Raw genomic sequence first — 22,401 nt, 5'->3', positions numbered from 1 at the left:
TTGACAGCGCACAATTATTATTTTATTCCGAAATCGCAGATGATCTCTATGGAGTTTATAAAATGCTCCCCTTCCCAAACCCAAACTGTTCTATCACAGCTCTTCCCTGCATAAAAAATTATCACTACACCATGTTCTGTCACCTTCTTTCTCTGAGCGCATGATAAAAACATCGTTCCAAGTCCTGCTCCCTCCCCCTGGAAGGGGTTTTTTGGGGTTTTTTTTGCAGTCGGTTCAGACATTGGGATTGTTCAAAAATTAGACCCTAAGCAAGGACTATTCTGCTTCACATTTCTAGGAGGGCTGGACATAAAAATGACGCTGTGAAGGCAGTAGCAACCCCTGGCGGGACTTTGCCCGTGCAGAACATCTATTTTTGCCAGTGTGGTGTAGTGGTTAAGAGCGGCAGACTCTAATCTGGTGAACCGGGTTTGGTTCCCCACTCCGCCACATGAGCTGCTGAAACTAATCTGGAGAATTGGGGATTGATTCCCCTCTCCTCCACATGAGTGGCGGACTCTAATCTCGAGAACCGGGGTTGATTCGCCACGTGACGCCTGCTGGGTGACCATGGGCTAGTCACAGTTCTCTTCCAGCTTTCTCAGCCCCGCCTACCCCACAAGGGTAGAGGAAGGGAAGGTGAGATTGGGAGCCTTAAAGACTCCTTAAAGGTAGAGGAAACCAACTCTTCTTCTCCCTCTGCCTCCTCCCCCTCCTTGTGGCTGTGCAGAACAGCTGCCAGTCGGTGCAGGCGAGGCCGGCCAAGATGGAGCGGTCGCCCCAGGCAGAAGAGCAGGCGAAAGGCCTTTACAAGATGGCCAGCTTTTCTGCATGCTCGGTCAGCTGCTCTGCCGTCTCTCCGGCTCCTTCTGGCCTAGTAACCCAGCATCTGCCATGAAAGATGCATAAAGGCGCCTGCCAGCGAGGCCGCGGAAAGGCCAGCCGGCTGGGAACGAACCTGGCCCCGCTCGGCACGGACGGATCCCTCGAAAGGCAGGAGCGCTTCCTTTCACCGCAGGGCACCGGGCGTTTTCCCCAGTGGCCCAGGTGGCAGAGGCCTGTGGCCTGCCCTGGTGAAGCTCGGCAGGGGCAAAGGGGCAGCCCAAGCAGGCATAACAGACCCACAAGCCTGTGGTGGAGGAATGGGCTGTCATGTGCCAGCCGACTTATGGCGATGGCTTGGGGTTCTCAAGGCAAAAGAGTTTCAGAGGTGGTTTGCCGTTGCCTGCCTCTGGCGACCCCAGCCAGCCTGGTGTGGTGGTTTAAGAGTGGCGGACTCTAATCTGGAGAACCAGGTTCGATTCCCCCCTCATAGAATCAAAGAGTTGGAAGGGCCCATAGAGGCCACCTAGTCCAACCCTCTGCTTAATGCAGGATCGGCCTAGAGCATCCCTGACAAGTGCTTGTCCAGCCTCTGCTTGAAGACTGCCAGTGAGGGGGAGCCCACCACCTCCCTAGGCAGCTCATTCCACTGTCAAACAACACTTACTGTAAATTTTTCCCTTCTAATAGCCAGCCGGTACCGTTCCTCCCGCCATTTAAACCCATTATTGGGAGTCCTGTCGTCTGCTGCCAACAGGAGCAGCACCCTACCCTCCTCTAAGTGACAGCCCTTCAGATACTGAAAGAGAGCAATCATGTCCCCCTCAACCTCCTCTTCTCCAGTCTAAACATTCCCAACTCCCTCCGCCTTTCCTCCTAGGGCTTGGTCTCCAGGCCCCGATCCTCCTCCTCGCACTCCTCTGCACCCGCTCGATTCTGACCACATCCCTTTCGAAGTGAGGCTTCCAGAACGGCACTCCTCCTAGGAAGCCTTCATAAATGGATGGTATCCTAAATTCAGTTAAGCAGTGTTACATTCCTGGAAAAGGGTCATCCAAACATCTTTAAGCATTTGAAGAACTGTCCCTCCTGTTGGCAGCACAGGATAGGACTCGCAACAGTGGGTTTAAATTGCAGGCAGAAAGGTACCAGCTGGATATTAGGGGAAAGGTCTTTACAGTAAGAGTTGTTCGACAGTGGGATCAGCTACCTAGAGGGGTGGTGACGTCCCCCTCACCGGCAGTCTTTAAGCAGAGATGGACAAGCAGTTGTCAGGGATGCTCTAGGCCACTGGTTCCCAACTGGGGGTCCATGGACCCCCAGGGGTCCGCGAGAACTAAATTAAGGTCCGCGAAACAAAGTTATAAACCCATAATCAATTAATATTTTCAATTAAAAGTTCTCTATTATAAAAATATATATATTCAAATATTATTCTAAGTTTAATGTTTAACTAACAGTTATGATTAAAGTTTATTTTCAAAATCTCGGAATTTTTATTTTGAACCTTGGGGTCCCTGCACCGAACAAAAAAGTCCTAGTGGTCCCTGGTCAAAAAAAGGTTGGGAACCACTGCTCTAGGCTGATCCTGCATTAAGCAGGGGGTTGGACTTGGTGGCCTCTAGGGCCCCTTCAAACTATGATTCTAAAATGCACGTTACTTCACCCCCACAAACACGTGAACGTGGGGAATTAGCTTGCAGGTTTGCGCAGGGCACAGCAAACCAGGGTCTTTCCCCTAAAGAGGTGGTTGTGATTAGCAAGGCTGCAGTAGGAAAAGGAAGACAGAGACCTGATTTAAAAGGAATATGGAGTTTCTTGAGGAATTTGGTACAATAGTGTGTTTGTGGGGGGGCTTATCCTAAGCAGCGCTAAGCCATAGAACAGACACCTACCTTATCCCAATTAATACAGCGACAACTAACAACCATTCAGAAGAGCGATTCCAGTTTAGAGCAGGAGTTAATCTTTGAGCTAAAGCTGTGGAAAATGGGGGAACAGTGGTTTGGAAAATAGGTCAAGAGGAAGAGGCAAGATTACCTGTCCTATTCGGTGAAGAAATGAGATGGAAGAAGGAGGGATCCTGTGTGTTTTGAGAGTCTGCGGCAGTTCAGCTGGTATCCAGGATCAGACTCTCTTTCCTGGTTCTGAAGCCAGGCTAGTTGTAGAGTGTTTTGGCCCATAGCATAAAACAGGTTATTTTTATGGAGAACCAGCGTGGTATAGTGGTTAAGAGTTGTGGTTTGGAGTGGTGTCTGAACCGGGTTGGTTTCCCCACTCCTGCACACGAAGCCAGCTTGGTGTCCTTGGGCTAGTCACAGCTCTCTCAGCCCCACCTACCTCGCAGAGTGTCTGTTGTGGGGAAGGGAAGGTGATTGTAAGCAGGTTTGAATCTTTCTTAAGTGGTAGAGAAAGGCGGCATCTAAAAACCAGCTCTTCTTCTTCTGCTGTAGGGAGCACTTCTGTCTGAGTGAATTCCCTTGACTATCCAGACGGGAGAAAAATCACTGCCGGCAGATTATCTTCTGCTATTCCCAGAGGTATCCTTTCCATATTAGTTCTACCTTTATGTCCGTGGCGCAGAGGGGTAAGCTGCAGTACTGCAGTCCAAGCTCTGCTTAGGGCCTGAGTTCGATCCTGACGGAAGTCGGCTTCAAGTAGCCAGTTCAAGGTTGACTCAGCCTTGTTTTTCAGAGGTCGGTGAAATGAGGACTCAGCTTGCTGGGGGTAAAGCATAGACGGCCTAGCAATTGTCGGGATGTGACATCACCCCATGGGTCAGGAATGCTTGCACCCGGTGCTTGCACGGGGGACTATCTTTACCTTTTACTGGACTGAGGGTCTGATTCGCTATAAGGCAGCTTCGTGTGTATTTGGAGAGGGGCCGTGGCTCAGTGGAAAAGCCTCTGCTTGGCATGCGTAAGGTCCCAGGTTCAATCCCTGGCAGCATCTCCAGTTAAAAGGACCAGGCGGTAGGTAACAGGAAAGACCTCTGCCTGAGACCCTGGAGAGCTGCTGCCAGCCTGAGTAGCCGACAACGCTACTCAGGGTCTGATTCACTATAAGGGTCTGATTCACTATAAGGCAACTTCCTGGGTATTTAGGGAGCATCTGCTTAGCATGCACAAGATCCCAGATTCAGTCCCCGGCACCTCCAGTTAAAAGGACCAGGTAAGGAGGTTTCTCCGATCGTTGGAAGAGAGTATCTAGCCCCAGTTGCGCAGTAGGACTTGGCTGGAGATACTCCTGGGTTGGTCCTTGTATTCCAGGCAAAATAAGTTTCCCACAGCTGCAATACATCACTGCATTTATATCAAAGCCAGCAATTACTATACAAGGGCTGTTTTAATTCAGGAAGGCTGGGGTCTTCCCCCCCACCCCACATTCAGGGTGTCAGCTGTTTCCTGGGAGCTCCCTTTTCCTCTACATGTTCTCTTCTTTTGCAAAACTCCTTGGGAGGCCCTGAAAGGGAACAAAGGTATGTTTAGCCTGAAGAGGAGACTGAGAGGTGATATAACCATCTTCAAGTACTTGAAGGGCTGTCATATAGAGGGTGCCGAGTTGTTTTCTGTTGCTCCAGAAGGTCAGACCAGAACCAACAGGTTGAAATTAAATCAATAGTTTCCATCTAGACATTAGGAAGAACTTTATAACAGAGCGGTTCCACACTGGAACAGGCTTCCTCAGAAGGTGGTAAGCTCTCCTTCCCTGGAGGTTTCGAAGCAGAGGCTAGATGGCCATCTGTCAGCAATGCTGATTCTATGACCTTAGGCAGATGAGAGGGAGGGCATCTTGGCCATCTTCTGGGCATGGAGTGAGGGAGTCACTGGGGGTGTGGGGGGAGGAGGTGATTGTGAATTTCCTGCATTGTGCAGGGGGTTGGACTAGATGACCCTGGTGGTCCCTTCCAACTCTTATGATTCTATGAAATCTACAACTTGTACCACTGCGCTTACCAAGCAAGATCCAGAAGGGTGCAGAGACAAATGCCAGAAGTTTTAGGAAACAGTCTGAATTTTCACAGATACACAGAAGAGAAAAAATGAATTTTTAAAACTGTTTAATTAAAAAAACAAACACCAGTAAAAGCAGTTTCAGTCCTTATTGGGTGGGAAGAAGCCTTGTTAGAGGGAGTGCTACAGAGGAACAGGAGCAAGAGGGGACTCTTGAAGGGGCAAAGCTGGGGAAAGAGTTGGGGGAGCCTTCCCTTGGCAGGGGGGTGCACAGGAATAAGGGGGGAATCCTTGCCAGGAGATAAGGATTGGGGCGCTGTGGCTCAGGAGACGTGGCCTGTCCAAAGTAAAACGGTGTCAGAGAACACGCCGTGGAAGACAGGGGGCCCGAGCAAATCCAGGGGGGCTGGGTAGACCCCAAACCACTGATGTGCGTGCAGCTGACTACAGCAAGACCAGCAATAAAAAATAAGCATCGCATGCCGCTGGATCCTCTATGGCTCCTTGACCCCATTTAACTCTCAAGGGGGAACTTTCCTCCACCCAGGGTTCACTCACATAACCTGAATGTTTGACAACATTCCGTTGGTGACCATTCCCCCACCCAGCAAGAGATACCCTCCCAGTTCTGCTCCCCAAAAAAGGGGTTGTGCAGTTCAGTGGGCGGGCGTGTATCTTGCACGCACGAGGTCGCCGCTTCAGTCTCCAGCCCCTCAAACTCAAAGCCCCCCCCCAAAAAAAAGTGTTTGGGAAGAACTTCCTCTACCCAAGACCCGGGACAGCGGCTACCAAAAAGAGCAGGCAATGCTGAGCTCCATAGAGCAGGGCTCTGCCTGTCAGAGCAGGAGATTCTGAGCTCCGTAGAGCAGGGCCCTGCCTCAAGGTGAATCAGTTTCACCTCTTTATAAAGGGGGTGGGGGAGGGCAGAGGGAGGGGAAGCACAAGAAACTACACAACGATTGTGCAACCAGCTTCGTTAGAACAACTCAGCAAAATAAAATTCCGGTTTTATTGTTTGGACAACATTTGTTTGCACACATACATCAAACAGGCCAAAAAAAAAATTAACAGCAACTTCATAGACCAAAAAAAAAAAGAAAAAATAAAGAAAAAAGAAAAAAACCCTTTTATCTTTGGCCATCTCATACAAACCAACTACTTATAGTACAGCTACAGTACATACACAAAAGAGTTACTGGAATGCTCAGAATAAAGGTTGGACTTTTTTTGCATTTTTGACTTCTTTTTTTTGTACAAGGTCTACTTTTTCCCCCTCTTCTCCTTTTGAGATAATGGTTCGGACATGGTCACACCACAAGCAAAGTCAAGAAAAAAAATTACCCCCCCCCCCCCGGTTTTGTTTTAGGAACAGCGGGAGGGGGAAAGGGAGAGAGAAACACACTTACTTCAAAGCCCCCCTTTTGGTCAATCGGAGATCGCGTTAAAAATGGCTGACCTCATCACAATATGTACAAAAATATAAAATGTAAATAAAAAATACAAACAAATTCTCCTTTTTAAAGTTACTTTTAAGAAAGCAAGGAGGGGCTTTGAAGTTTCCGGTGCAGGGGGAGAGGGGGGTGGGGTATCTGTCCCCCTGCAGCAATGTCAGGGAGACTTTTTACTTTTCCCCCTTCCAAAGAAAGAGGGTGGGGGGTTGATTGGCGGCGGCTCGCTGGTTTCCGCGGGGCTTTTTACGCTCTACTAGGTGACAGTGACCACAGCAAGAAGGGGGGGGAGGGGAAAGCGTGTCTGCAACGGGATGTTCCAAAGGTGTGGTGGGTCACGCTGGCCTTTTAAAAAACTTTTTTTTTCCTCTTTAAGTTTTAAAAAAAATTGTTGTTTTTCCCCCCAACTCTTTCTTAATCATCTTCGTCGGTTTTCTGCTTCTTGGGGTCGACATCATCGTCCTGCAGAGAGAGTAAAAAACAGTGTTGGGGTGAAATGAGCCGGGAAGGCACTGATCCAATGCACTTCTGGAACAGGAGACCTTGGCTTGAGACCGCAAACCCAGCTTGAATTGAGCTGGGATATTTTTGTTAGGTGTGACCAGATTAGAGAGAGGTGCATATCATAAAATCATAAAGAGTTGGAAGGGGCCATAAAGACCATCTAGTCCAACCCCCTGTTCAATGCAGGATCAGCCTCATCGCTCTCCTCTGCACCCGGCTCCATTCTGTCCATATCCTTTTTGAAGTGAGGCCTCCAGAACTCCACATGATACTCCAATGCTCTCCCGGTTGCCATTTTATCCTCCTGATACCCCTGCGAGGTAGGTTAGTTTACAAGCGACTTGCCCCAGCGAGCCACACAACCGAGGGGAGATCCGAACCCAGACCCTTGCCCAACACCACAATGCACAGCTATCTGTGTCCACACATCCTGCTACCTCTACCTGTGCCTTAAAACAATCCCATTTATTTTACGGTATTTCAGAATGCCTCTGCAACTTATTTGTCGTCTTGTGTACGAATGTCAGCCTGGGTATTCTTCTGTAGGTTCATAACCCCTGTAACGTTCAGCAGCTGGCTGGGACCGTCACTCAACCAGACAGCTCATTAGAGGGGGCTGAAAAAATCAGATTTATTGCTCTTTAATTGCCAACAAGGGCTAATTTTAGCCTCCTAACCTTGCTTGGGGAATTTAATGAGAGTTATCAAGATGCATCTTAGTCCACCTGTCCCTGGTCTCCGTAATCCCTTTAGGGACCAGCTGTTTTACTCAGAGACGGATCACGTGTTAAAAGTCAGAAATATTAATTTCTGTTCCCAACCCAATAAAGTTTCCTGCGGATGGCTTCCAAGTCAAAGATCATTTTCCTTGGGTGGGCAAATCAAGGTTGCCAACCTCCAGGCAGCACCGGGAGATCTCCCAGAATTACAGCTGATCTCCAGACGACACAGATTAGTTCCCCTGCAGAAAAAGGCTGCTTCGGAGGGTGGGGCTCTATAGAAACAACCCCCTGCTTAGCTCACTCCCCAGTTCCTGCCCCCAGATCTCCAGGAAATCTCCTGAGCTGGAGCTGGCAACCCTAGCAGAACTGCCTACACGCAGGACCCTCAAACGTTACAGAGCATTCTGTCAATCCACTCAAAACCTAATTTGCCTTAGCGCTTTCACACATGCCAAATAATGCACTTTCAATCCACTTTGCAGCTGGATTTTACTGCGTGAAACAGCAAAATCCACCTGCAAACCATCATTAAAGTGCATTGAAAGTGGAATGAACGAGCATTATTCAGCATGCATGAAAGCACCCTTAGAGAAAATGTTACGATTATATGTTCTGTTAAGTCTGAGAAATATTAGGAGATGTGCTATTTCATCCCATACATTTTTCCTGTATCTGTAGGCTTAGTTAGCACCTGCTAATATTTATCAAGTTCTTGCCTAAGGAAGAGAATTATCCTCGTGAACTCATCAGCTCAAAGATTTCCTCTGTCCATTCTGCTGGCAAGAGATCTGACGCCAGATCCCAATATTGAACTGTGCTGAGAGAGGCAAGTCTCTCCCAGAGAGTTTGGCACAGACTTAATATGCGGTTTTGCACCTGTGTGGAGCTAATGGGGCAGAGCCGAGCATGGTGCTGGTCCCCAGAATGGGTGCAAAACAGTCACTTCACCAAATATTTCCCTGTGCATGGAAGCAGATGGATCCTCATTTCCGCAGGGGGTGGGGGCTACACCTAGAAAGCTACCATGTACCAGGGCTGGTCCTACAGACTTAGGCAGCCTCACAATCTCTCTCCCGGTGTGTGCCCCCACCCCCCGAGATTTATTTTTGTTTACAGCCCAACTTTCTCCCAGGGACTGAAGGGAGATGGTTCTTTGGCTGACAGCTATTTCCAGAAGCTGTAACCACTGGACCAAAAAGATACCCTCTGAGCACCTATTCTCCCCAGTGGCCCATAAATTGCCCACCCACCCCCGGTGCAAGTAGGGCAGACAAGACAAAGCCACACACCCCTAGACCTGCCCCCTGCCTGTGAACATGCCGGTTCCATGTTGCCATCACAGCTAACAGCCAAAGATGGACCTGTTCTCCATCTGTGAGGCATAGTTTTATACCCACCAACCCCAGATGTGTAAATACTTATGTGTGTCCTGGTGACCCTATGAATCAATGTCCTCATATTTAATGCGGCCAAGAACAAGGCACACTGTAAAAATTGAAGGAGCCTGGAGAAGACTGAGGGGTGATATGATAACTATCTTCAAGGACTTGAAGGGCTGTCACATAGAGGATGGTTCTGTTGCCCCAGAAGGTCAGACCAGAAATTAAATCAAGTTTCCATCTAGACATTAGGAAGAATTTTCTAACAGTTACAGCGGTTCCTCAGTGGAACAGGCTTCCTCGGGAGGTGGTGAGCTCTCCTTCCCTGGAGGTTTTTAAGCAGAGGCTAGATGGCCACCTGTCAGCAAGGCTGATTCTGTGACCTTAAGCAGATCATAAGAGGGAGGACTAGATGACCCTGGTGGTCCCTCCCAACTCTATGATTCCCCCCAGAAACTTGGTATTGGCTGGAAAGCTTCCTGCAAATATCCAACAAACCTGCACGGAATCCAAACCCCCAGCCGTGCCCATCCTGTCTCGACAAGGCCTGGCGACTTACCTCGTCGTCCTCAGCTGCCCGCTTGCCTGTGGCGCCCTCTGCCTCGTCATCTTCATCGCCATCTTCTTCTTCCCCTAGACAGAAAGTGGGGGGAGTGAGGGTGGGCCGAGCCAGACCCAGGATACAAGTCGCCCGCCCCCCACCCAATAGGAACTCCTCGGGATCCTTCAACGACACAGCCACCATGTAGTGATTAAGAGCCGTGGTTTGGAGCAGTGGCGTCTGATCTGGAGAACCGGGTTCGATTCCCCACTACTCCACATGAGCGGCGGAGGCTACTCTGGAGAACCGGGTTGGTTTCCCCACTCCTCCACATGAAGCCAGCTGGGTGACCTTGGGCTAGTCACAGCTCTCTCAGAGCTCCCTCAGCCCCACCTACCTCACAGGGTGTCTGTTGTGGGGAGGGGAAGGTGGTTGTAAGTCGGTTTGAGTCTCCCTTCAGTGGGTAGAGGAAGTCGGCATATAAAAACCAACTCTTCTTCTCTAAAAACCTGGATCGGGCATTTCACCGGAAGCTACAAGGGCTCCCGCTCTGGCCGCCTTACTCTTGAGGAAGCTTCCAGGAACCTCCCTCTCTGATCAAGACCGACAACGCCTGCAAAGCTTCAACAACACAGCCGTCTCTTGGGCTTCACACCGCTCCCGGGAGATTTGCCAAGTAGGAGGGGGCTTGCACGCGACACGCTAGAGAAGGACTGCTGAGAATCCAGGCTAAGCTCAGACTTCTAGGAGGAAATTGGCGAGTCGTTAAGTGGTTAAGAGCAGCGGACTCTAATCTGGAGAACCGGGTTTGATTTCCCACTCCTCCACATGAAGGTTGCTGGGTGACCTTGGGCCAGTCACAGCTCTCTCCGAACTCTCTCAGCCCCACCTACTTCACAAGGTGTACTGTGGGGAGGGGAAGGGAAGGAGATTGTAAGCTGGTTTGATTCTCCTTAAAGGTAGAGAAAATTAGGTATAAAAACCAACTCTTCTTTTAGTTCTCACATCTGTTATTCAAAGGTACGCTGCTTTTAGACAAGGAGGCTCTTTTTAATTTTCATGGCTAGGAACTGTTGATGCATCTAGAATCATAGAGTTGGAAGGGACCACCAGGGCCATCAAATCCAATCCTTCATCTACACATGAAGCCTGCTGGGTGACCTTGGGCCAGCCACAGCTCTCTCAGAACTCTACCAGCCCCACCTACATCACAAGGTGCCTGTTTGTGGGAAGGGAAGATGATTTTAAGCGGGTCTGAGTCTCCTTAAAGCGGAGTATAAAAACCAACTCTTCTTCCATGATCAAACCGTACTGGAACCAACGCTCTGTAGGGCAAAGAACTGTGCGAGGCGAGTTTCCAGTAGAGATTGGAAAGGCCTAGGCCACATGGGGGAAGGGGGAAGGGTCCCAAAACAGGCCTGTTTGGGAGTCCAAGCCCAGCAGAGCCAGAGCAGCCTGCATCCAAGCAGCTCTCTGGATTCACGCCCCCCCCCCCCAACGATCACTTCTGCCTCCCCCCTCCACTGGGAGCCTACCTTTAATGAGGAGAGAGAGCCAGGGTTCATTAGTGAGCGCCGTGACTCAGAATTAATTGGGAGTGCAGATTTTGCTGACCGTCCATGGCGCAGAGCCTGGACTGAGGCTGTGCTTGGGCAGGGGACCTGGGGACAGATGGGCAGGGTCTGGGGGGCGGACTACGATTGGAATGTACAGTTGGAAGGGACCACCAGGGTCATCTAGTCCAACCTCCTGCACAACGCAGGACATTCACAACTGCCTCACCCCCACACACACCCAGTGACCCCCTACTCCAAGGTGGCCAAGGGGCCTTCTCCCTCTCATCATCTGCCTAAGGTCATAGAATCAGCATTGCTGACAGATGGCCATCTGGCCTCTTCTTAAAAACCTCCAGGGAAGGAGAGCTTATCACCTCCCGAGGAAGCCTGTTCCACCGAGGAACCGCTCTAACTGTGTTCCAGCTGAAGCCCCGTGGGCTAAGCAGGCGGGACTGTTTCCAACCTCTCTGCATTTAGACCAGTAATCGGGATAATTTTTCACCCGCGCAGACCGACATGGGGAAGGTGGAGAAGAAAGATTAGAGGCACCTGAACAGAAGAGTAATCCCTCCACCTTCCCTCGGGACGCCGGCCAGCTCAAACAGGTAGGATTAGCTACAGGAGGCGGCTTGATCCTTCTCTACAGCCCCAGAAGAAGGAAAGGAAGCCAACCGGTCGCAGGAGGGCAAAGTCCTGGGAAGACATGCGGCAAACTACTGGGGTATTCATGTTCTTGGCCTTTGGGCTGAGTCTGGCAGACGGGACCTGAGCAACTGGGAACACCTATGGGGTTGCCAACCTCCAGGTACTAGCTGGAGATCTCCCGCTATTACAACTGATATCCAGCCGATAGAGATCAGTTCACCTGGAGAAAATGGCCGCTGTGGGCAACTGGACTCTACTGAATCTCCCCTTCTCAAACCCCGCCTCCTCAGGCTACTGGGCCCTGTGTTGTTCAACATCTTTATAAATGATCTGGATGAAGGAATAGAGCGGATGCTTATTAAATTTGCAGATGATACTAAATTGGGAGGGGTAGCAAATACGGTAGAAGTCAGAGCCAAGATGCAGGATGAGCTTGACAGGCTGGAGAAGTGGGCTAGAACTAATAAAATGCTCTTCAACAAAGACAAATGTAAAGTTCTGCATTTAGGTAGGAAAAATCAAATGCATAACTATAGGATGGGGGAGACTTGTTTGAGCAGTAGTGTGTGTGAAAAGGATCTTGGGGTCTTAGTAGACCAAACACTGAACATGAGTCAGCAGTGTGATGCGGTAACTAAAAAGGCAAATGCAGTCTTGGGCTGCATCAACAGAAGTATAGTGTCCAGATCACGCGAAGTTATGGTATCACTTTACTCTGCTCTGGTTAGACCTCAACTACAGTACTGTATTCAGTTTTGGGCACCACAATTTAAGAAAGATGTAGATAAGCTGGAACGTGTCCAGAGAAGGGCAACAAAGATGGTGAGGGGTCTGGAGACCAAGTCCTATGAGGAAAGGTTGAAGGAACTGGGTATGTTTAGCCTGAAGAGGAGAAGACTGAGAGGGGATATAACCATCTTCAAGCACTTGAAGGGCTGTCCTATAGAGGAGGGTGCCGAGTTTTCTGTTGCTCAAGAAGGTTGGACCAGAACCAACGGGTTGAAATTAAATCAAAAGAGTTTCCGTCTAGACATTAGGAAGAATTTTCTAACAGTTAGAGCGGTTCCTCAGTGGAACAGCCTTCCTCGGGAGGTGGTAAGCTCTCCTTCCCTGGAGGTTTTTAAGAAGAGGTTAGATGGCCATCTGTCAGCAATGCTGATTCTGTGACCTTAGGCAGATGATGAGAGGGAGGGCATCTTGGCCATCTTCTGGTCACTAGGGGTGTGGAGGGGGGAGGTAGTTGTGAATTTCCTGCATTGTGCAGGGGGGTGGACTTGATGGCCCTGGTGGTCCCTTCCAACTCTATGATTCTAGGCTCTGCCCCCCCAAAAATCTCCAGGTATTTCCCAACTCAGAACTGGCAACCCTAAACATAGAGCACTAGGGAAGTCCAAGGAGGGACACGGCGCTCAAGGCCGGGCCCAGCATGTGAAACGCAGCCAGCGGGTTCTTGGAATTACTTGCAGCCAGTGCAGAGGAGCAAGTTGCGAGATTCCCTCCCACTGCCCGCTCTCCGGACCAGCTCAAAGGCAACCTCAGCATCCTTGCCGCATCCTAAGCACGAGCAGGTGAGGTCAAGGCTGTCACCGTGGCTCCCGAGCTCCGTTTCCCACCCCTTCTCCTCTTCCATGGCAACCGTATCCAAGCAACATTTCCCACCCGGCAACAAACACCCAATTAGGCCGGGCTGCCTGAACGCCACAGGAGACCCTCATGCGCAGCGGTGGGACGTTCGCAGGGGGTTGGCTCCAGCTGGCAGCGCCCGCTCCCAAGAGGATTCTTCACCGGAAGGGGGCCAGGGTCGAACGGTCTGCGCAACGCCAACGTGTGAAGATGTGCGCCAGCCCACAAGAGCATCAGGAGCAACCGTGAAACGCTAGTTACAGAACAGGAAGTAGGGAACCCAAGTTCTTTATTTATGCAAGATGAGCCATGCTTGTTGCGTGCAGGTTAGACATGGGTGATGTGAGCATACATCACTTCCAGAGCCCTGGAAGGCTTTTAACATCGGGGGAGAATGTGCTTCTGCTCCACTGAGCAATGTTTTATAAGAAGAGTTGGTTTTTATACGCCGACTTTCTCTGCCGTTTAAGGAAGAATCAAACCGGCTTACAATCATCTTCTCTTCCCCTCCCCACAACAGACACCCTGTGAGGTAGGTGGGGCCGAGACAGCTGTGACTAGCCCAAGGTCACCCAACTGGCTTCCTGTGGAGGAGTGGGGAATTAAACCTGGTTCACCAGATCAGAGTCCACTGCTTTGAACAACGACGCCATGCTGGCTCTCAAAACATAAAGCTGTGACATGAATCCAACCCCCTGTCATCGAGTCAAGGGCGCAAGACTACAGAGACGCCTCTACAAACTCCCCAACCAACATACGAGGGAAGAGCTGCTGTCGTCCCCAGAGAGATGTAGCAATTCCTCTCCTGCAGTTCTGTTTACAAGAGAGCAACTGTGCGCGACCCACATTTCCTTTCAGCCCTGCTGGCTCCGTCAGAGCAACAGCAGAGGAATACCACCCACGTGGGAACGGAAAGCGGCGTATTGCATGATAAGAGCCTGTTATCATCTAGATATATGCATGCACCCATCCACACACCCCAAGAAGCATTTAACATCTTGACCCAGATGGGATTTCTGAACTGGGCTTGAGAAAGTTGTCCCCAATTCCCACTCTCCAGAATTTTAAATAAATTAGGAGCCAGTAAGGCACGCTTTAAAGATCCATCTGAATTATATTTTTCCAGCTCAGCACTTTGTCAAATGTTGAATTAATTTCATAGCAAACGAGTTTTCTACTTTAGCTTCCCCCATGAAGAAGAGCTGGTTTTTACATGCCGATTTTCTCTACCACTTGAGGCAGAAGCAACCAGCTTACAATGACCTTCCCTTCCCCACAACAGGCACCCTGTGAGGTAGGTGGGACTGAGAGTGTGATTAGCCCAAGGTCACCCAGCTGGCTTCACGTGTAAGAGTGGGGAAACAAATCCAGTTCCCCAGATTCGCCTCCGCTGCTCATGTGGAGGAGAGGGGAATCGAACCCGGTTCTCCAGATCAGACTCCACCACGCCAAACCACCGCTCTTAACCACTACACCACGCTGGCTCTCGGTCAACACCAGGCAAACTCTCAAAGTGGATTCCAGTTTGGCCCCAAACAGGATGAAAATCTGACCAGAGCTATTTCTTGCCCAAGATAAGATCTTCCCAAGCCGAGTTGACACACTTTGGAATATATTTGAGGGACGCCTGGTTAGAAAGTGGTCTCTTGCCCTGCGCCCCACTGAGAGTGCCCACTAGGGGGAGCCGCTGCCCTCTACAACCGATCATAGCTCTATAAACAGGCCGGGCTGCTTTGCAAGGAGGGCGGAGGGGAAAACAAGAAAACCACCGTCACCTTCTTCCTCGTCCTCCTCGTCATCGCCAACTTCGTCTTCCTCTTCGTCTACCTCGTTGTCTGCTTCCTGCTCCCCGTTTTCCTCATTCTCCTTGCAGAAACAAAACACCACTTAAAAACCTGACGCGGGATCAGTGGTTGCTTGCTTGCTTACAAGCCTCCTTTTCCCAGGAAATGTTCCAGTGACAAATGATAAGTAGTCTATAAAATTATGCCTGGTATGGAGAGAGCGGACAGGGAGAAGCTTTTCTCCCTCTCTCATACCGGAACGCGGGGTCATCTGCTGAAGCTGGAGGGTGAGAGATTCAAAGGAGACAAAAGGAAGTATTTCTTCACACAACGCAAGAGTTAAATTGTGGAACTCCCTGCCCCAGGATGTGGTGATGGCTGCCAACTTGGAAGGCTTTAAGAGGGGAGTAGACATGTTCGTGGAGGAGAGGGCTATCCATGACTACTAGTCAAAATGGATACTGGTCATGATGCATACCTGTTCTCTCCAGGATCAGAGGAGCATGTCTAATACAGTAGGTGCTTCGGAACACAGGCAGGATAATGCTACTAGTAAAAAATGCATGAGTCATGATGCATACCTATTCTCTCCAGGACCAGAGGAGCATGCCTAATATATTAGGTGCTGTGGAACACAGGCAGGATGCTGCTGCTGCAGTCGCCATGTTTGTGGGCTTCCTGGAGGCACCTGGTTGGCCACTGAACAGACTGCTGAACTTGATGGGCCTGGGTCTGATCCAGCAGGGCCTTTCTTAAGTTCTCGTGACATCAAAATTCGGTCTGTTAAGTTGAAAGGCCAAACATTACAGACCCCTTTTGCTAAAAGCAACTATGTGTCTGGGCAGCTTGCCAACCAAGTTTCAAGCCGTGGGGCAAGGGGAAAACCTTGGGCAGTGACAAAGAAGGGGGCCAGGTGGGTGGTCAAAACTAACAGCCAGCCGCCAGAGACTTCCCGTCTCCATGGGAGGATCCTGGTGAAGTCGATCTCTGGGGCTGCTTCTTTTTATTCAATGCTCATGCTGCCTTCAAACTATTACAGCATGAGAGTCAGATGCTCTGATGTTTTATTGAACACCGCTGTGCTTGCATTTTAATAAAAGCCTTCAGCCCCACCCACTCCCGGTTCTGCTCTTTCACTTCCATCAACAGGACTTTTAAATCAGAGGGTGGGGAGGAAATAAAGAGATGGAACTTTGCTTCTTCTTTGCAGACTCTGGTAAGGAACGAATGCGCGTACTGGGAAACCACAGCTAAGGGGCAAATTCAAACTTCATCTGCAGTAGATTCTAAGTCCAATCTGAGACCTCCAACTTAAAGAGATCCCAACTAGCAGGGGTGGGAAAGCCTTTCCCTGAGATTCTGGACAGACGTTCCAATGGATATACTAGCTACATATAAGGCAGCCTCTATTTTTTTTTAATCCTCCCATTCCTCCAGAATCGCACACCGTTTTCCTGTCCTCCATTTCATCCTTACAACATCCAAACAACTGGCCCAAAGTCAACCAATACGTTCTGTGGCTAGCGTGGATTCGAATCCAGGTCTTCCCCAAGTCTCAGTCTTGACACTCGAGCCCCAATGCGCTTCACTGGCCCTGGCTGGTGTTCACTTACAAACATCCCCCCCACCCGGCAGAGACACTTACCGCGTTACCGTTGGCCGGTGCATCTCTGCCGTTTTCTGTCTCTTCCACAACTTCCTTCTTCTCTTTCAAGTCCTTAAAAGGGACAGAAATAAACCAGAGTTGAGTCACCAGGATTCCAGACTGGTTTGTTTTTGGCGGGGGGGGGGGGGGGAGAGCTGCAGGCCCTCCTTCTCCTCTTCCCCCCACCCACCGCAAGGAAAGTTGGAAAAACAAGCAGCGCATTACAGTGGCAGAAGCAGCCGGGAAGAAGTGTGGGAACAAGACCTCTTCCTTCCCCCACCCTCGGGCAGAACGGCTTTGGACGCAGGAGCTAAAGGAACTTGGATGCAGGAGCTAGAGGGAAACGGCTGCCCTCCCCCCCCACCACACCCGGACACGCTCCGCTTAGAAAGTTTAGAGACCGACAGACATATTTAGATCGGATGCTCGCTCTAGCGGATATTGTACTAATGCGATCCTTCACCTCCTAAACACTCCCAACAGGAAAATCACGCCCAAAATAACACGCAGGTCCTCCGCTAAACATCTTCTCCAACAAAGCCTTTTCCAACAAGGGAATGGCTCTTTCTCCTGTCTTACTTTGTTCAGGTGATCCTCCCCCAGCAAACACTGCAGGTACCAGCAGCCTGCATGGAAACCCAGATCGATCAACGCCAACAGACTACAAATCATACACACAAGCCCAGAAATAATTCTGAAGTTGGGGTACAGTTTTGGGGTGGGGGGTACAAGCCAGAGGGAAGCCGTCTTGGTTTGCAGTAGAAGTTAAGTTTCAAGAGCAGTAGTACCTTAGAAACCAACAAGCTTTTCAGCGTACAAACCTTCGAAGGGAGCTCGGACTCTCAAAAGCTTGTACCCTGAAAAGCTGGTCGGCCTTTAAGATGCTGCCGGAGTCGGGTTTAACTGTTGCGCTGATCTGTGGCCGAGAAGACCGCTTCCCGTTTCCAAAGGACGCTGCCGGAGAAACACAACAGCCTCCTGTCCCAAAAGGTGGGTTTCCTCGCTGCAGCAAAGCAAAGGGGTTTTCCCACAGCCGCATCCCGACTGCTTGCCTCTTATAAGGCCGCCGAGCGTCTGAAGGTGGCCAGGCCATGGATACTCCTCTGGCCTCCGTCCCCCATAACCATTACATGCCTCGTTTCGCTCCCCACAAAGGTCGGACATTGACATGATACAGCCGGGAAATCCCCCCTGCCCCCCCCCCGACTTCTTCGCTCTTCCTTTGGATTAGGACAGACTTCAGATTATTTTGCCGGCCATCGCAACGCCGTGCCGGCTAAGCCGCTCAGGGCAGCCGAGGCTTCTGGGTAAGTCGGCGATGGGATTAGCCAACTGAATCGCCCAGAAACGGGCCAACGTCTTCGCCGCACGGCTCTCTCCCCTCGAACCGCTTGCGTTCCCACACGCCTGTTGTACTAACTGGCAAGCATCCCCCCGCCCAAACAAAGGTATCTTGCTGCTGAACCGGCAGGTTAGAAGCATGGATTCAACCATTACACACTGCCCGGCTTGGGGAAATCTTCCAGCACACAGAGAGACACGATTGGGTTGGGGGGAGATTCCCAGATAATCTTCTAGAGCGCAAATCTAGATAGACTCCAAAGGGGAAAGCCAAAGAAGTATGTTGATTTTTGGAAGGAGTTTTTCTGCCCCGCAGTTCCCACTCTAGAGGGAGTTTTCTCTGGTCAAATGACGAGTGTTTGCGGCGAAGGGGTCGCGCCAATGCTTCAAGGCCACAAGCATCAAAAGATTTTTCCATCTCTCCAGTTGCCCCCTGGAAAATTAACTCACTCCACGCAATTAGCACAACCCTGACTGCAACAGGCTCCGGAGAAGAAGCAACGGCCAGCTTTCATACTTGGATGCTGAAACTTTTTTGCCCAGGGCCAGGCAGAAGCCTCTAATTATAGTGGCACCAGCATGGTTTGCAAGAGCAAGAGAAAACAGCGTGGCAAAGGGGACCTGCCCAAACCCATGCACTTTTAAATTTTTTAAAAAGTGAAATGTAATACAGCAAGACAGGGCTAACAAATTATTCAATCCCCTATAGAATCATGGAGTTGGAAGGGACCACCAGGGTCATCTAGTCCAACCCCCTGCACAATGCAGTTAATTCCAAACTACCTGCCCCCACCCCTGCAAACCCCCAGTGACCCGTACTCCATGCCCAGAAGATGGCCAAGTTGCCCTCCCTCTCATGATCTGCCTAAGGTCAAGAAGGGAAGAGGGATAAGTTGAAAAAGTCAACGTGAAACTAACTAGTAAAGCATTTCCACTTCCTTTACGTAAAGAAAATGCCATAATGCATTTGCAAAGGCAAGATCTCCCACTGTCAAAACGCATGAAGGGAATGACGAGAGCCTTCAATTGAAAAAAATAAAAATCAGTGGCAAAAGTTCCTGAAGTGGAGCAAACCTCCCCCCTGCAAACCCGCAATGGATACTCCTATTAATACCAGGACCATTGTCCAAAACAAACGCCCTGGGCGAGCAAGCAACCCTCCCAGCCTCTAGGGGGCGCCCGAGCCGGCCTCTCGACGCCGGCGCTCCAGCCACGCGCCCTGGGCCGTTTCAAAACCGCGCGCCACACTCCGCGCCCCTCCGATTGGGCAGGCGCCGCCGGGCTCCCGGGGCATGCCGGGACACGTAGTTCCTTTCCTCCCCTCCAGCGTAGGATCGTCCACGGCGCGGGGGGGAGGGGGCGAACTACCGCTCCCGAGAGGCCCCGCGCGGGCGGAGGCCGGAGACGGCCGCGCGGAGGACAGAGGGCGGCACGTGGTGGGGCGCTCGCCGCGGGCTGCGGCCGGGGGCGGCGCTCGGGAGGGGGAGAAGCCGCAGCCGCCCGCCCGGGGAGGGGAGGCCGAGCCCTCCTGGCCCCGGGCGGCTGCGGGCCTTGGCCGGTGCAAGAAGGCAGACGGGGGAGGGGCTACATGCACCCCCCCCATATAGGTTCAGGGAGCCCTGCAAATAAAGGATTACATTGGGAGGGGGAGGGTCCTCAGGCCCAAAATAGGGTCAAGTGTGTGTGTGTGTGTGTGTGTGTGTGGGGGGGGGGTTATCACTCCACACTCCCAATCCCGTTTTTGCCCCCCCCTGTGGGCCGCCCCGTAAATATCCCAAGGATAGAACGCGGAGAATCCCGCGAATTGCACCCCCCCCCAAAAAAAACACACAAGAGAAATGCACCCCCCAAAAAAACCACAAGAGAAATGCACCCCCCCAAAAAAAACAAGAGAATTGCACCCCCCAAAAAACACACACAAGAGAAATGCACCCCCCCCCAAAATAAACGGAGTAAAAGCCAAGAATCCAAAAAGAACTAAAACCGGAATACTTTTTTTTTATTAAAAAAAAACAGGATCCAGATTGCACGCCAAACTCTTAATCCGGGTTGGCCTTCCGAAGGCACCTTGCTTCGAGAGTTCAAGCCAGCCCTTCTCCCTCCCCCACCCCTAAAGTCGGTCAATCGCGGCAGCCCCGAGAAGCGGGACCCTCTCCTTCGGCTGCCGGCCGCAGCGACAGGCGCTGGCGGGTTCCCGCGGCCCCGGCCGTCGAGGAGGGGGGCGGGGGCGGCGCGTGCCGAGCCATGACCTTGCCTCCCCGCTCCCCCAGCCCTCGGGGGGGGGGGGGTTCCCGCGGAAGAAAACATTCGGCCCCCTTCGAGGGCGCCCACCCGGAGCGAGGCTACAAGCCGCCAGCACCTCTCCCCCCCCCCTCCCCCGACGAGACCGGAGGAGCCGCGCACCGTCCCGCCGGCCACAAGGTATCCGGCCGCACCCCAGGCAGAGTCCCTGTCGGGGGATTGGCGGGGCGACCAGCTTGCCGCGAAGAGCAGCGCCGAAGGGCCTCCACCGCCCTCGCCCGGCGAAACCCCCCCCGTCGATGCCCTTTTGCTAGCTGTCCCCCCCCCCAGGCGACTTCCTCAACTTTGATCGTCGAAGGAGGGGGGGGATGAAGAAGAGGAGGTCATCCCAGTTCAAGGGGACCAGCTGAAGTTCGGGGGGGGGGTCTCCGAGGAAGCGAAGTAGCTCCGCAATGTTCGACGCCTCGTTTGCGCCAGCTTTGATCCGAATCAGAGCCACTGCAGGGGGGAGAAAGAGGCCGTCGTCGTCCCCCCCCCCTTATCGGAAGGGAAAGCCCTTTCCGGGCCACAAGGGGGGCGCGGGGGGCCGGAGGCAGAGGGGATCGCCCACCCCGAGGGGCTTCCCGGGAGGCGCCCCGTCCGCTCGCTCGCCGCACGCCGCCTTCCTTCTCCCGCCCGGCGAAACAAAGGACCCGCGACGGAGGGCCGCAAACCTCGGCGGGCGGCTTCGATCGCTTCCCCATCAAAGGCGAGGAGGCGCCCGCGCCAAACCCCCCCTTCCCCCTCCCCCGCGCACCTTCCCCCCCCCCCCAAACAAACCCTCTTCCGATTTTTACCGCTGCCGTCGGGGGTCGTAAAGTTGTTTCCGTGCAATTAGCCCAAGCAAATTAAGAAGCTAGAAAAGGGGTCGGAGGGAGGGAGAGAGACACGCACACAAAACACACACACAAAACCCAACTTGCACCGAAGTACGTCGGAAGCCGGCTCACAAAGGCGAGCCGAGGGCAGCCCGCCGCGCTCCTTTCGCTTTCAGGTGGGCGCCGGCCGGGGGGGGCTTCACTGGGGGGGGGGAAAGAGAGATTTCCATGCCTGCTTCTTCGCAGCCGCCTGGCACGGAGGGTCCCTCCCCCCCCCCTTCTCCGCCTCGCTTTTAAGCGGAGGGCGAACGGGAAAGGGGCTTCGAAGTTCGCGCCGTCTGTCACCAGCCCGGCGAGCCCCGTTTGAATGGCCGCATCCCGCCCGGGAACGAGAGCGCGCCTTTCCGAGGCAGGAGCGCCCAGGCGAGAGAAGCGGGGACCCCCCGAAGTCAGCCGCCGGGGACCCCCTCGGTCGTCCGCTCCCTCGAGGGGGGGGAGAGAGAGAGAGAGAGAGAGAGAGAAAAACCCCAACCCCCCCCCCCAGCCCGATTTCTTCCCAACGAGCAAAACAAGCCCGGGATCGCGACGGAGCCGCTGCCCCCGAACAAAGGGGGGCACGTCGGGGAGGCAGGGGGGAGGATCGTCGGGGGGAGGATCGTCGGAGGGCACCCATCCATCACGAGCCGCGCCGAAAGCAGCCTCCTCACCTTGGTGGAGATCTCGGAGCTGGTGTCCACGACCGCGTCTGACATGGCTGGGGGGCGGCGTGCGGAGAGAGGGTCGGGGCCGAGAGACGGCAGAAAGCCGCTGCGCACAAAAAAGGAAATAAAAGGCAATCCGCTCCCAAACAGAGGGGTCCGACGGCGCGCACCGCGACAAAAACGGGGAGATGGAAAAGCAAAAACCGACCCCCAAAAAAGCCCCCCACCGCAGCCAGCCAGCCAGCCCCCGCGGCCCAGGCAGGAACAATGCAAAGATGGCTTTGGACGGAGCCAGTGGGAGACTCACGCGGCGCCGCCGGCTTTAATATAGAGGGGTGGGCGGCGCGCGCCCGCCCCCCGCCCGCCCCCCATTGGACGCGCCGCTCCGAGCCGGGCCCGGCGATTGGCGGCGGGGCAAACAATGGGCACGGCCGCTTCCAGCGGGGCGAGCGCCCTCCTGCGCCGCCTGCCTCCGCGCCCCGACGGAGTCGCCGCGGCCAGGAGTTTGCGCCGGGCCTCCGCGGGGCCAAAAAGGGAGGGGGGTGGGGAAAGAGGGGGGGCGGGGAAAGAGGGGGGGCCGGGGCAGCTTTTGCAAAAAAAAAAAAAAAAAGGGGGGGGAATGAAGCGCCCAGGAGGGGG

At 52.6% G+C, this 22,401-nt stretch overlaps 1 protein-coding gene across 2 annotated transcripts; it reads right to left on the bottom strand.

Annotated features, from left to right (window-relative positions):
- Nucleotides 1–6,629: 6,629 nt before the first annotated feature.
- On the bottom strand, nucleotides 6,630–21,817 carry PTMA (prothymosin alpha). 2 transcript variants are annotated; one of them, XM_056850041.1, is made up of 5 exons: nucleotides 21,769–21,817; nucleotides 16,623–16,694; nucleotides 14,969–15,059; nucleotides 9,388–9,461; nucleotides 6,630–6,685 (listed from the first exon to the last, which is right to left on the bottom strand). In XM_056850041.1, exons 1-5 carry the CDS (start codon nucleotides 21,811–21,813, stop codon nucleotides 6,638–6,640), a joined length of 330 nt encoding a protein of 109 aa, XP_056706019.1. In that variant the 5' UTR covers nucleotides 21,814–21,817; the 3' UTR covers nucleotides 6,630–6,637. The 2 variants fall into 2 exon arrangements, with proteins under 2 accessions (XP_056706019.1, XP_056706020.1); XM_056850042.1 differs by having other exon boundaries at nucleotides 14,969–15,056.
- Between the last annotated feature and the right edge of the window lie 584 nt (nucleotides 21,818–22,401).

This window comes from Euleptes europaea, chromosome 5 (genome assembly GCF_029931775.1).
Source record: "Euleptes europaea isolate rEulEur1 chromosome 5, rEulEur1.hap1, whole genome shotgun sequence".
Classification (NCBI taxonomy): Eukaryota; Metazoa; Chordata; class Lepidosauria; order Squamata; family Sphaerodactylidae; genus Euleptes; species Euleptes europaea.
Note: the sequence above shows the minus strand (reverse complement) of the source record. Positions and strands in the feature narration are given on the sequence as shown.

Excerpts from the sequence above, each read along its gene's own strand:
- PTMA (XM_056850041.1), bottom strand. The coding sequence starts at position 21,813 with ATGTCAGACGCGGTCGTGGACACCAGCTCCGAGATCTCCACCAAG. Across the intron at positions 15,060-16,622 it reads CACCGGCCAACGGTAACGCG|GAGAATGAGGAAAACGGGGA; the intron begins GTAAGTGTCTCT and ends TGTTTCTGCAAG. Across the intron at positions 6,686-9,387 it reads GGGCAGCTGAGGACGACGAG|GACGATGATGTCGACCCCAA; the intron begins GTAAGTCGCCAG and ends CTCTCTCTGCAG.